The sequence below is a fragment of the Caretta caretta genome, chromosome 1 (assembly GCF_965140235.1).
Source record: "Caretta caretta isolate rCarCar2 chromosome 1, rCarCar1.hap1, whole genome shotgun sequence".
NCBI lineage: Eukaryota > Metazoa > Chordata > Testudines > Cheloniidae > Caretta > Caretta caretta.
Genome location: NC_134206.1, coordinates 198,037,666 through 198,051,813, shown reverse-complemented (window position 1 = coordinate 198,051,813; position 14,148 = coordinate 198,037,666). Strand labels below are relative to the sequence as shown.

General features: G+C 40.1%; 1 protein-coding gene across 5 annotated transcripts in view; it reads right to left on the bottom strand.

Moving 5' to 3' along the window:
• Window positions 1-2,334: 2,334 nt before the first annotated feature.
• SENP7 (SUMO specific peptidase 7) overlaps window positions 2,335-14,148 on the bottom strand; it is a 74,841-nt gene continuing 63,027 nt past the window's right edge. For 4 of the 5 annotated variants that reach the window (XM_075118426.1, XM_048816388.2, XM_048816406.2 and 1 more), the window contains exons 19-24: window positions 12,446-12,663; window positions 11,883-11,932; window positions 9,229-9,269; window positions 8,896-8,964; window positions 6,114-6,264; window positions 2,335-4,671 (exon numbers count right to left, since the gene is read on the bottom strand). In XM_075118426.1, coding sequence (XP_074974527.1) covers window positions 4,534-4,671; window positions 6,114-6,264; window positions 8,896-8,964; window positions 9,229-9,269; window positions 11,883-11,932; window positions 12,446-12,663 — 667 coding nt within the window. In that variant the 3' untranslated portion in view covers window positions 2,335-4,533. Of the gene's footprint in view, window positions 4,672-6,113; window positions 6,265-8,895; window positions 8,965-9,228; window positions 9,270-10,038; window positions 10,224-11,882; window positions 11,933-12,445; window positions 12,664-14,148 lie in introns of those variants that run through there. The other variant, XM_048816416.2, reaches the window with a different exon arrangement.

Genomic DNA, 14,148 nt, shown 5'->3' with positions numbered 1-14,148 from the left:
ATTGTTTTAACATTTAAATATCTTAAAACACACAAAGCAACTGAGTTGCCGAAAAAACCTCCTCTGTGATAATAAAACTTGCAGACGCTTGAGTCAAATGAATGCATGCCTCCAATATCTAAAACCTCTCAAGCAGCATTTCGTATTTTAAAACGAGCAACTTTAGAACTCCAACAGCTAATAGCTGAAACACACATGCCAAATTTCAGCCCAAAAGGAATTAGAGGCGAAGATTCAAATGGCATTTCCAATTTTAAAAAAATCTTTCTTTTCATTAAATTTTAACTTTCTGATGTGTATCAGAACTCTGTATGAAGCATTATACACGCGAATGTATCACCTTGACCTTAGCTCTAACACGATTTTTATTTTCCTTTTAACTATCTTTGTGTCACTGCTAAGAAGCAAGTATATTACTTGTGTTACAATTTTTCTGGAGGGCAACAGAAACCTGTTGAATGCATAATTTTATTGTGCAAACACAGTGTTAAAATAATTTCTTTATTGGTATTTGTTGTGCATACAGAAAACAAACAAATATATTTTCCAAATTAAACAGACCATAGAAACATAGAAAAGTTTCAACCACAATTTCTTATGAGCGTAACAGGGAAGATAATTTATCAGAAAACAATGCAAAATAAAGATATGTCCAAGGCAACGTCACCGATTAACAGTTCTAAGAAAGACGTAGGTGTCTGTAGAATCCTCCTGTCTTTTCCCCTCTTCCATGGTTCAAATATCAAGCTTCTAAATTGTCTCTTGTGATTGGATTGCTAGGAGCGCGATTACACTTTAAGCAACATCTTAATCATACGACAATCTCCTCAGCAACATATTATTGTGCATTATTTGAGTAAGCAGCAGCAACTTGGAAATGAAATAGTCAACTAAATTAATCTAACACTTCTAAATTTAATCTGCTCACAAGCTCTCCAGTGTAGTAGTCTTAGTCTTCCTCCTCTTTGGAGCTGTTGATCTAGAGTACACATTTTACCTTGCTCAGCAATTTGAGTGAAATCATGACGACAGGATGCCTGCAGTTATCCTTTCACAATATTTTCAGCATCAGCATGATTGTATAGTTGCTTTAAGAACATCCCCGTGAGGCCTTTCTTCTGACTCTAGGTTGCTGAGCTTAAATCTGGAAACAGGAGGATTTGGATCCCTGGTTACCTAATGAAGCATCCTCCGCCTCTGCCATTATCAAGGTAGGAGTGCTGTGTCTGATTTCCCCCCATCTTTTTCACTTGTGGGGTGTAGCATGTGTCTACTAAAATGAATTAATTTCAGGTTCAAGACTCAGAAGTTTAGTCTCAGATAAGATAGGTGAATTACAAGAGGTCTATGCCTTCCATTCCAATGGACAAATCCAGCAGCCCACAAACACTTTTTAAAATATACACTTGATGTATGACTACCACAATCCTTTGATGCCTGCTGATGACTTGTTATTTACACATTTTAATCAAGGATTTACTTCCTACAGCCTTTCATATCTTCATCTTTGTTTCTGCTGGGTTGCTCTTGCAGTGAGTTTCTCGAATTGACCTTTCTGTGTCTTGGTACCAAAGCATTCTCTGTAGGGACCAATCTTCTGAAACCTGCTTTCACTGCTGGCCTGGCACTGCCAAAGTCTGGCAACCTTCATTTTAAATAGACCAATATTTTGTAAACTATAGGTTTTTAAATAGAGTAAAGCACCCTGATGCCAAAGTTATGCTTGCAGAGTATAAATCTTTGCTATGAACTGTAGCTTTTGAACTAGTGTTAAACTCTATGCCCTCAATCCCCTAGTCCACTATACTGTGCTTGACCTAGAGAGGTCGGGAACATGTGGGCAAAGTTGTTTGTACTGGTTTGGCCCCTGATGCAAGTCAGAGCAGTCTCAGGGTGGCCTTATGTTGCCTTCAATGGCCCCCAAAGTGCCACTGCAGAAAGCAGGGATCTCCAGAGCTCAATGCTTTCCGGCCACACCCCCTCTCACTCACAGCACATCCATCACGCAGGGAAGACTGAAAGGGGAAGGCAATATGGTTGGTTGAGCCAGGCAGAAAATAGCCTTGTTGGCGGTCAACAATCTGGTTCAAAAAGAATTGAATGCTTTTCACTCAAGGAGTTGTGAACTATTAAAATGTCTTTTTAAGGGCTGAATAGCAACAACTAGAATAGCCGTGTTCAAAATTAATTAGATAAGTTACAGTATTCAAAAAACAAAAACAAACAACCCCACTTGGGTTAACAACAGATATAGTAGGTAAGTGACAAGTTGATAAAATACTCCGATTTATATTTAACTCATTGGTTATAAAGAACTAGAACAATCAAGTCCAACAACTTCTAAAGATTTTTAATATCAAACACTGGCATTCTCAAAACACATTTCCATCATCAATTTGTAAGAAAGGTCTCAATGTCATAAAAGTAATTTTAAAAGATTGCCCCTTCTTTTATTGTTTAAAATGTACAAACAAGCCCATCTAAAAGAGTTGTAAAAAAAAATTTATAATACAACCTTAACAGGCTCACGAGAAAAAATACCCATCAACTGAAAAAGCTTAGTGTGACCATACACATTTATTTACTTATTTCTTTTATCCATGTCTACAATAAATACAAAAACTTACGTCTATAATAATTCTGATGGTGTGGTTAAGGTAAGGAAAGCAACACATGTTCATGGAGGCTGAGACTGATGCTCTTAACCCATGCAAATATGAAATGAAGTTGCTATAGTTTAAGCCTGAAAAGGTCAACTGAAAAATGAAAAAGGAAATGATGTTAAGCCCAGAAATGCATGACGACTGCCCCCAGTAAGCTGGCCGGAGAGAGGCAGAAGGTAATGGCACTCAGCAAAGAAACTTGGTTTAAAAATATTTTTCCTCGCCCCGTAAAATCATCCAGCACTTCCTGGTTTGAGACAGAATGCATTTCTGTGCTGAGTGCGCTCCTACAGTGAAGGCCAGATCCTCCCAATTACATAAATTAAGTCAATGGAGTTGCACTGGTTTACACCAGCGGAGGATCTGGCCCAGAGCCTCAGTTCTAGGGGCATGCAACACATTTCTGGCCTTCCCTCCATTTTCATTTTAGTTCTGCAATCCGCTTTCAGCTTTGAAGGCTCCAACTTTTTCTGGTTGTCAGCAGCAATGCTGCTCTAAAACATCGGCCCAGGGGAGGGAGTGCTGTTGATTAACTGAAATACAATTATTTCAAAGGCAGCTCTGAAACATGCACTGACTTACCACAGAGAACAGAAGAAAGCTCCTTTTCAACACAGCCACCTAACTCCCATTAGTGACCTTGGGAGAAATACACATATATTGAAAGGTCATTAAACCTTTCTGTGACTAACATCTCTGAAAAACTGGCTAAATATATATACACTCATTTGTTCTAGCTTATCAAATAAAGGCCCAGTCCAAACACAAACATCCGAGTATCTTTACTCAATAGGACTAACTTCCATCAGTAAAGTTATGTACAGACCTAATTGTTTGCAGGAATGGACACTGAATATGTATGCAGTCTCTTAAGACATATTACATATATGCATATAATGGGCTTTTTTTGAGTGAAGGCGTGTGCATATATTTCACATTAGAGCCCCTAAAACGAACATACTGGGTCAAACCTTGCTTGTCTTATACACATACAAGTCATCCTATCAGAGTGAATAGGACAACCCACAAGAGTAAGATGAGTAGGATTTAATTTACTGTCTTTGCAACAAGCATGTATTTATATTTTAAAATCAAGACCATTTTCTAAAAATTTGGTTAAGGAAAAAAGGATCTAAAAATATAGAAAAAAGTCCACTTTTCACCTTGCAAGGCTCCAAGCTTCACCCTGGAGCAAATGTTTTCAGCTCCTTCAAAAATAAGTTTTATGATGGAAACACTTAAACAGCAATTTCTACTCTCAGCAGGCTGATCTCCTGTTGGGTGCAAGTTACTCCTGATTCAGTTTATTACAAAATATACCACAAAAGGCATCTCTAAAGAGATTCAGTACTATATTCTCAAACTAAAAAATACATAGTATTCATACTATACACGAGAATTGCAAAATGGGGAAAGTTACAACATGAGGTCTGAGATCATATTATCAGTTGCCAAGTTAAACAAGGAGGCATCACATATGACACCTATACGCTTACTCAGCTCCCAGAGTTACATGAATGTAACAAATGGTGAGGAACACACTCCTTAGAATTAAAATATTTTCACATCTTTGCGGCACATACCTGTATGTTGCTTCCAGATTCCAAGTGAAAATTCAGTTAGCCAACAAATATTAGCTTTAAATTACATATTTACACTTTATCTATACCCTACCCACACCCTCATCCCTCCCTGCATCCTCTAAACATACAATTCAAATATAAAGCCTCAGAATAAATTTACAACAAACCAACAATAATACTATGTAGCATTTTTTCTTTCTCATAAGGGAAAGTCTAAATGCTCCTAAGCAGCTTTCCAGCAATTTTATTCAGTAAATGTTTGTGCCAGGTTTGGCTGAACAGATTCATTAGCTGCTGCTGCCGCTTTGCTGTTGCAAGTGCAGTTGCAAGATCAGGTCTCGAATTTCTTCCCGTTTGCTCCTCACCACCCGACGAGGGAACCACCGCTCCAAGTGCATTGGCAGCTCAAAGTTAACAACAGGATCCTGGTGGCAAAAAAAAGGTCGCTTTTAAAAAATATCTTTGCACTTGCAGTTTTTTCACTAGACTTCCATGCACACTATTGCTGACACTGGACAGCACTATCAGAGTTTACACTCCATACAGTGTTAAAGATTGGAAATGTACAATAAGGCATAAGCTACACAACATAGCAGTTTGCCTCAGGAAACTGGATAAGACCCTTTTAAAGGGTCAGTTTTGAGAGATACATTCTGACATCTCCTGTGCCCAGCACTCGCATAGGCAGAGAAAGGGAGGAAGTCCCATCTGAAAGGACAGCATCTGTAGAACCATGGCCCTTTGGGAATGTATCTTAATTCATGGTGAGGGAGGAAACAACATTCTGCAATTAGCAAGGAGAGGGAAGAGCGCAGGATAGGAGGGAAAAAAGAGTGACACTGAGGGGCAAGAGAGCGCACACCTGTGCACATTATGCCCGCTAGCGAATTAGTCTCACATGGCACTGAAAATTGTATGTTGCAGGATGAAGTTTTCTAACAGCACAACAGTCCCACCTGTCTCCCCTGCCAGATTGTCTGCTGATGAAGAAATGACAAGCGTGAAGAATGCCTCTACAGGGTTCATCAGGACACCAGAGGGGGAGATTGCAGGTTAAGCCAGGACCTCTTGCCCTGTGGCTGGGACAGAATGCTTGCTCTGGCACTGGGACCTCTATACCACATTATGCTGGTGAAGGAGGAGAATAGGGGCAGAGAATGTGCTTGCCCTAACTAAACCAGATGCTTGGATGCCACAAATCAGCTTCCACAAGCCCATCCTGTGGGCAGATATGACGAGATTTTTTTTAAACCAACTTACTTATTACTTATTTAAACGATCACACATTTAATCATTCAGAGGAAGAAAAATGTGAAATCTAAACATTAAAGTTATAATGAAGAGAAAAAGGTAACAATCAGAGTACAGAAAAGCACTGCACCAGGTGGCTAGAAAGTGAGCTGTTCAAAAAGATCAGCGCTGAACTCTGGCTCACACCTACATAGGAGCGTATCATGCTCTTCTGCACAGAGAAATTTGCTCATGGGCTGAGGACCCAAACAGAACTCTCCATGCAGAGAACTTTGGTTCAGGGATGTAGGAAAGGGGCAGTACAAACATGCAGGGGTTCCCTCTTCCCCCGCCCCACATGCTCTGCACAGACTTCAAATACACCAGCAGGGTTGGGAGTCTGAGGGTAGAAGCCACCCTGGATCAAGCGGCCAGAAAACTACACACAAGTTGCCTATACTCCAGCTGCAAAAGAAAACAGAGGGGCAGCCCTGCCTCCAGGTCAAGGGTAGATCTTCTCTCCCCTTCTTCAAGTGAAACAATATATTATGCCTCACCATTATGCGTTCAGAGAGATTTGAGGATTTCACCCAGAAGAAGGTTATAGGCAGACATTTGTAATATTTCTATATTGTACCTGGAAGAAGGTTTCCACATACTGCAGTAAATATACCCCACAATCACTGCTGTTATCCTGTTTCGGGACTCTGGGACAGAAATCCAGCATCGTTGATTTGCTGAATTCCCGGTGTGTTTTTCGTTTAGCTTCCCACTCTATTTCCAGGTACCTGAAATAAAACAGAGTAAGTTAAATACGCAAGATGGGCCTGCTAAACGCTGACCTTTTTTGGGTATTACTCAGTACTGTCCTAGAACAGGCAAACACCACAATTTTCTAATCAACTTGCTTCTACAACCCCTCACAAAAACTCACTTGAACAGTTACAGATAATTCCATGGTTCAGTTTTGGGGCCGTACCAAATAATTTATATCATGCATGAGATAGCCAAGGTAGAGTTTAAATGGGAAGGTAATTCTGACCAGCCATCTGTGCAGGGTTTCCTTAAGCCATCAGAAAGACACAATGGTACTTCTTAAACACTTGAAGGAGCTATAGTTATCCTGCATGATTATTATGCAGAGTGTAAAATTTGTGAATTAGGTTCATGTTGTCAAACATTTCACACACACAAAAATTAATAAAAAGCATGTTGTTCACGTTAAGCAAACCATAAATATAACATCAGAATTTAAATTAGGAACAAACTGAACTACTTGCAGTTAGATTACAGCAATTTCAATTTGACAGTATACCCTATCTATGGTAAAGATTAAATGACAGCCTTTAGGAACCATTTTTGTAACATGATGCTGGCAACAGCTACACATTGAACCAAATGTTCAAAAGTGCCCATTAATCCCTATGTAAAAGGATAAATGGACACAAATCAGATATTAGGAATGGCAATATACAAAAACCTGTAGAAGAACACTTCAACCTCCCTGGACACACAATAGCAGATTTAAAGGTAGCCATCCTACAGCAAAAAAACTTCAGGACCAGACTTCAAAAAGAAACTGCTGAGCTTCAGTTCATTTGCAAATTTGACACCATCAGCTCAGGATTAAACAAAGACTGTGAATGGCTAGGCAACTACAAAAGCAGTTTCTCCTCCCTCGGTGTTCACACCTCAACTGCTAGAAGAGGGCCTCATCTTCCCTGATTGAACTAACCTCGTTATCCCTAGCCTGATTCTTGCTTGCATATTTATACCTGCTTCTGGAAATTTCCACTACATGCATCTGAAGAAGTGGGTATTCACCCAGAAAAGCTTATGCTCCAGTACGACTGTTAGTCTATAAGGTGCTACAGGACTCGTTGCCGCTTTTACAGATCCAGACTAACACGGCTACCCCTCTGATACTTGACATTAATTTTGGATTCCTTGAGACATGCTGGGTCTGATTTTCAACCACCCATAGCTTTTGCTGGACTTCAGCTAGAGCTGCAAGCATTCAGTGCTTCTGAGGCCTCTCAGAAACGAGCACCCAAAACCCACACCACTCCTGAAAAGGTAGACAGGCCACTGAAAAGTGGAAGGTACACACCCAATTGAATGTAAGAGCTTCAGAGTTCAAATGAAGCCCACTCCCTAGTTAATACAAAGATCTGTGCGCTCATATTTTCATCCAGTTGAGAGCTAATTTACCATTGGCATGATTGCCCTCTCCTATGAGAAAACCCACAGAAAAGGCAGGGCCTAAAACTACCCCAAAATAATGCCTAAAGCAGATTTTAGAAAACATCCAATCTTGATTTATAAAGGGTCAGTGATGGAGAATCCACCACAACCCTTCGTAAATTGTTGCAACAGTTAATTACTGTTTTTAACCACCCAACAATTTACCAAGGGTCCTGGTGGAGTCTCCATACCTGACCATTTTTATTAGGTCTGCTGCATTTTACTCTTTTCATTAAACACAATAAAGAACAAGAACAACATCCCAGTTCGGCCCCAAATACTTTATATTGTCAGTAGGGCACCGATTCAAAAAAGATTTTGTGTATGCTATGTTAAAGTCATTTGCTCTGTGCAACACCACTCAAAGAATGATGTTGTAACGCTTGGTGTTGAAAGGGTGACACCAAGGATTCGTCATCGAGTTCTCTTCCATCCATATACTTACAGTAGTGCTTTTGTTCTCATTTAGCTCAAGTTACTACTCCAACTCATGATAACAACTTGAGAATATGATCATTTAAAAATTATATACGTTTATATTTCCCCTAAGTACTTTTCTGTAAGGGCACTGAGTTTGCACACAACATTTCAGGGCAGTTCTTACTCTTGCCTTCTAAGACAGCTACTAATATTTTAATCTGACTAAATCAGTAATACCAAATATTTAGCCACCCTCAACCAGGCATCATATTTCATCTGTGTGCAAAAATGCAGTAACTGCATTCTACTGAAATGTTGTAATTGTACACTCACAAAACTGAAGGATACTCTTTGAAAAATTGGCCATTTTAAAAGAACACTTTCAGGTTTAAAAGAATTACACAACAACATTCCTGACCTGCATTATCACAACACCTTAGATAATCGAAATGAAGATTTTTTTTTTTTTCAAAAAGTCTAGCACACCTGTCACTTTTTTTCTTTTTTTGCACTATATTTAGTTTGGATATTGAAGCAGGCCTGTAATCGTGTCAATCCTGTAGGAAGATGTTTACAACTGAACAACAGAAGTTTGCGTTGCAGGCTGCTGTTTTGTTTTTAAATAAATCATGGAAACTTTTCTACTGCTCTTAGGTTTTGTACAATTTTTTGAAAGAATGTAAATCAGATATTTTGGGTCTAAAATCTGCTTTGACAATGTCCCTGTCTAACACAAGAATAAAACTGTTACTTACTCTCTCAAGATCTGAACTGTGTTCTGCAGAGAACCTGCTTTCAAAGAATCCAAGATGAGTATACAAGGCCTGTTGACAGCAAAAACAAAAATCAGCTTAATCTTTCATTAGGCATATTAGTTGAGTGGCAAAAAGAGGTTTTTATTTTGTGACTTAATTTCAGTGGTAATATGAGTAGAAAGGTCAAGGAATCAGTGGGGAAACCTGAACAATGCACTCCTTAAAGGTAACCCTTATTATGTGTAAAGTTGAATCAAGTGCTCAATGTTGCTGCCAAATTGTTGAATATGGACACTTATGTGTTGTTACATTATTATGAAAGCATAAACCTACCTTTTACAAACCTTCTTTAATTTGGAATTATTTAAAGAGCTCTGAAAAACATAAAATAAATTTTACAAGTTGTAACCAGAAAAAGCACAAAATGACTCCATATTTTTATGAGGTGACACCTGATAAGTTAATATGTAACAAAGTGATCAAGAAACTGAAATACCTATGATATATTCAAAACAATCAAATATTAATGTATTTCATTGAGAGGTAAACAAAAAAGGGACTTCAACATGAACTCTGAAATGATAAAATTCTAACAGAGGACTCATTAAATAATATTTCTTGTTTTTAAAAATTCCTTTAAAAAAAGTTTTTGCTGCTCCCCGTTTGATGTTTATTGCGATCATTTCATAAAGGGAGAAAATTGACTAGCTAAGTAGCATAGCGGGGAATCAATGAAACCCCAAAAAATGCTGTCAAATGCACAAAGTAAACACTGAAAAAATAGGGAAACTTTATAGAAACTTGTTTTCCACTAACTTTTCTGCTAATCTTAGGTACTATAATAGGGAAATCTTATTAAAATAAGTGAGATTTTCAAGGTAACTACATCCCTTTTAAATATTCTCTATTCTAACTGCCACCAACAAGAAATGGAGGTTACTTACCTGTAACTGGAGGTTCTTCGAGATACGTGGTCCCTATCTGTATTCTACATACGGTTACACATGCGCACCATGGGCCTGACTCTGGACATTTTTAGTAAGCAGTGTCCTTCGATCTGCACCTATGTAGTGGAACTCATGTTCTGAATCGAGGGCACAAAGGGCAGTGTGGAACGAAGCATCTCCAGCTCCTTTTCTTACCATGAATCTAGAGGTGATCTGCAACAGTGGGGATGAAGGGCAGTAGTGGAATACAAATACACATCTCAAAGAACCTTCAGCTACAGGTAAGTACCTCTGCAGATGGCAAATTCATTCGTCCCGAGTTCAGGGAGGGGCAGAGAGGCAGATGCTGCACTTGATGGTGATATGAGGCAGAGCTGGTGGCTGTGGGTAGGAGACACAGTTCTTGAACCCAGAAACTCTTGGCATAGCCCCTCTTTGGAGGAAGAAGCTCACCGGGGTGGGAAGTAACTAAACTAACTATAAAAACACTAAAATATTACGCCATTAAACAATTTACAAATCGTATTCATAGGTTTACAGAACAGGAAGGTTGAAGCAAACATGGGATTCTGACTCAAGCCATGTAGCAGTAAGAAGGAACTGGAGAGGCACCAGTCCTCGCTGCCCTTTACACCCTTGATTCAAAGCACAAGGAATTCCACTGGATGTGTGCAGACCAACGGACACTGCTTACTAAAATTTTCCGGACTCAGATTCATGGTGCACATGTACACCCCGTGTGTGGAATACACACACGGACCATCACTCGAAGAAGCACTAAGGACGAGATGGAGAGTTTACTCTCAAAGAGGGAGTGAATGGCCCAGAAGAAGCTGCAGAAAGGAACTGTGACTCAGATGCACCTCTCTGGGTCAATTTCTCCTGAGCTCCTGTTTCAGGTTTGGGGGAATATACTGCATCAGCTCATTACTAGCCATACATCATATTCCTGTCCCTTGCATCCAACCAGCTTTATTAGCTGGTGCCTGGGGGAGGTGCACAGACATGACTCCTACTTCCTTCCCCTTTCTCATCCACTTACTTTCAAAGAGGGAGTACCAGATGCTCAGCCTCTGCTTTCCATCTTGTGCCCAGAATCTGACCAAGTCCTATGCAGTCACATGGGGCGGATGGGAGGAGTTCACACCCTTTCAATTCTTTCTGCAGCTGCATTAGACTGAGCCACAATCTAGCCCATACCCTTTCTTAAAATCAACAAACATCTGCCTGCCTGCATTTTTTTCCCCTTAGAGTTTGCTCTCCCTGCCAGTCCCAGAGGTGAGAGTTCTGTAGAATCCAACCATCCTAAAGACACTTGAGCTTCTTTATGAATCAGATCTTCCATTACGCCTCTCTCAGGCTTTAAAAGAACAAGCAGAGCCCATCAGCTCAAGATTGGGCTCAGAAGATGCAGAATCAAGAAGCTATAGGGAAACATGTTTCAGATACTATGAAAGCAATAACCCAGCCTAAAAACAATACTGGTTTGGATGCAGATAGTAAACTTTGCAAAACAGTCATGCAAATTTACCAGCCCAGATATAACACATACTCCTCTGCTCTTCACTAGACATTATAATGATTTATTTCCTTATCATTTTGTTCAATATTCAAAAAAACTTGCTCTAAAGAGTAAAATTTTACAAGGTTGAGCTGTTAAAAACATTAATGGAAATTATTACCCTGCTCCCCACATGTAATTCACTTCTCCTGGAAGTCAACCTACTTCGCTAATGAAGAGCCTGATGGCAAATATCAAGTAGGATCGGAGGGGTCAAGTCAATTTTACAAAAATGTAATTTTATTTTAAAGCAGTGACATTCAAGTAGTCTAGTTATGCCAAGCAAAAATAAAACCCAAGCATGTCCTTGTCCAATACATCCAAATATACACTACTACTTGTTATTGTTTACCTAAAAGGACATTAGCAGATATTTTTGTCCTAAATTTTATTTTTAAATGTAATTTTTAATCTGACAGTGTCAGATTGCCACTAAAGACTTCACTGTTTCTCCCTTGTCAGTACAGAAAAGTACTTACTTCATAATGATTTGACTCCAAATTTGGAGATGAAGCATGATGATCTTTACCTAGTGTGAGACAGTAAATTTAAAATAAGAACAATTATTTTCTATTTTTTGGCTGAAATATTTGCATTTCTTGATCAATGGCTCTATCCGCATTGTAAAGAAGATGGCATGAACATAAGCTAGCTTTAGTTCCCTTTGGTACAAGCATGTCTGAATGGCTGAATATTGCTGAAGAACCTCACTAGGGTCCTGATCCAACTCGCACTGAAATCAATGAGATTTTTTTCATTGACTTTGATGCGAGTTCGGCCAGGATCCTAGTATGGAAACCTCACTTAGGACTAAATCATGCGCTGTATCTGCACATGCCACTTCCATTCATGTCTAAGAAAGTTGCACACAGGCATCAAGAACATAATACAGCCCCTAATATATCAGGGAATTTTACTACATATGGTAACCTAAAAAATCCACTAAATCAGTCTTGCAAAGAATTAAGTTTTCTTTGATAAGTGCCTCATTAAAGCATGAAGCTAACAGTTTTTCATCATTTTCTTTTTAAAAAATCACTACCGTCTGAGTGCAGATTGCTCTTTACATCCAGGTCTTCTTTATTCTTCCAGTTATCACTGAAGACCAGCACTGTGTTGGTTCTACCTGTTTCTCTCTTCTTTTCTGACTGAAGTGGAGATTGCTGAGTCTGGGACTGCAGTGACCCCTGATTTGGACAGTCCTCATATACCGCTTCTTCTAACCAAGGAAAGCAAATAACTGCAATGTACCAGTGAGATCTACCATGGGGATGAGAGGAAAAATAAAAAAAATAAAATGTCAGCAATTCAGTATTCAAGAGTCCTTTAAATGCTGTGGAAAGCCTTTGGTACTAGTGAGCTAATGGAACTAATGCATTGTTGCTCCACTGTATGTCTATCAGTTCTGACCTTTACGATGTTCATTTAGAAGAACACAATGATACACATATACTCCTACTCATTTCACTTCTGCAGCAGGACACTGTTGTAAAGATAATTCTCACTTTCCTGGTTCTCAAGTACTTCTCCTATCTGATTCTCAACACACACTCCCTGCAAACAAACAAAACAAAAACCTCAGGATACCCTAATCGAATGATCAGTGCCAGGTATGAGAACATGGATATAGTCCACAATATATTCCGCCAACCTGAACACATTTACATGACCTTACTCTACAGCTGCTCTTTTGTATACACAACTTCCACTGACATCACTTATCAACTTCAACGGGACTTCCACGTGTGGGGCAGTGTAGAATCAGGCCCATATATTGGTACTGGTACTGCAGTACTATGGCTTGTTCTACAGGGAGCTGCTTACAGGAAAGTACCCAAGTTCAGAGGGTATATGATGACAACTAAAAAAAAACACCCTAAAAATACAACCAAGCCTTTCTGGAATAAAGACCCACAAAGAAAAGGTTACTGGAGGCAAGGAAATAGCTTTCTTCAAACCAGACGCATATGAAATGCTAACATTTGGAGGAACTTTATTTTAAACTAATTATATTTTCCGCACAACGAACAGGATTGCTCTTTATTTTACTTTTAAACTCAGAGTCTATGTAATTATTTTCTTGCTGACCAACGAGAGAGTATCCGCACTCAGAAAAGCTTAACAGTCCTGGGAGTGTTTGTACTAATCAACCAAAGCATTTCTAACCCTGGTACATAATGAGAGCACACCCTAAAACTATTTAGATTACTCCCCCACTTCAATTCTGACATTTTAGCCAATCTCCTAAATTGCTAGAGTTAGAGACTAATCTGTTACACCACTGGAAATGCGGGCTCTTCATCTAGGTTAGGGGTGGGAAAACTACGGCCTGTGGGCCGGAGCCGTTTTAAGCTGGCCCACGAGCTCCAGCTGGGGAGTGGGATCTGGGACTTGCCCTGCTCTGGCGCTCCAGCTGGGATGCCGGGTCGGGGGCCGCACCACGCGGCTCAGCCCCGTTCCAGTGCTCTAGCTGGAACCCAGGGTCAGGGGCCACTCCACACGGCTCCTGGAAGCCGCAGCATGGCCTCCTCCAGCTCCTACACGCTCCAATGGCTCCCTCTGGCACTCCAGCTGCAGGGGCGGTGCCTGTGGATGTGACAGTGTGCAAAGCCGCCTGGCCGCGCCCCTTGCGTAGGAGCAGGAGAAGGGACATGCTGCTGCTTCCGGGAGCCGCTTCAGGGAAACGCTGCTCAGAGCCTGCACCCCTGAGCCTCTCCCTACACCCTAACCCTCTGCCCCAGCCCT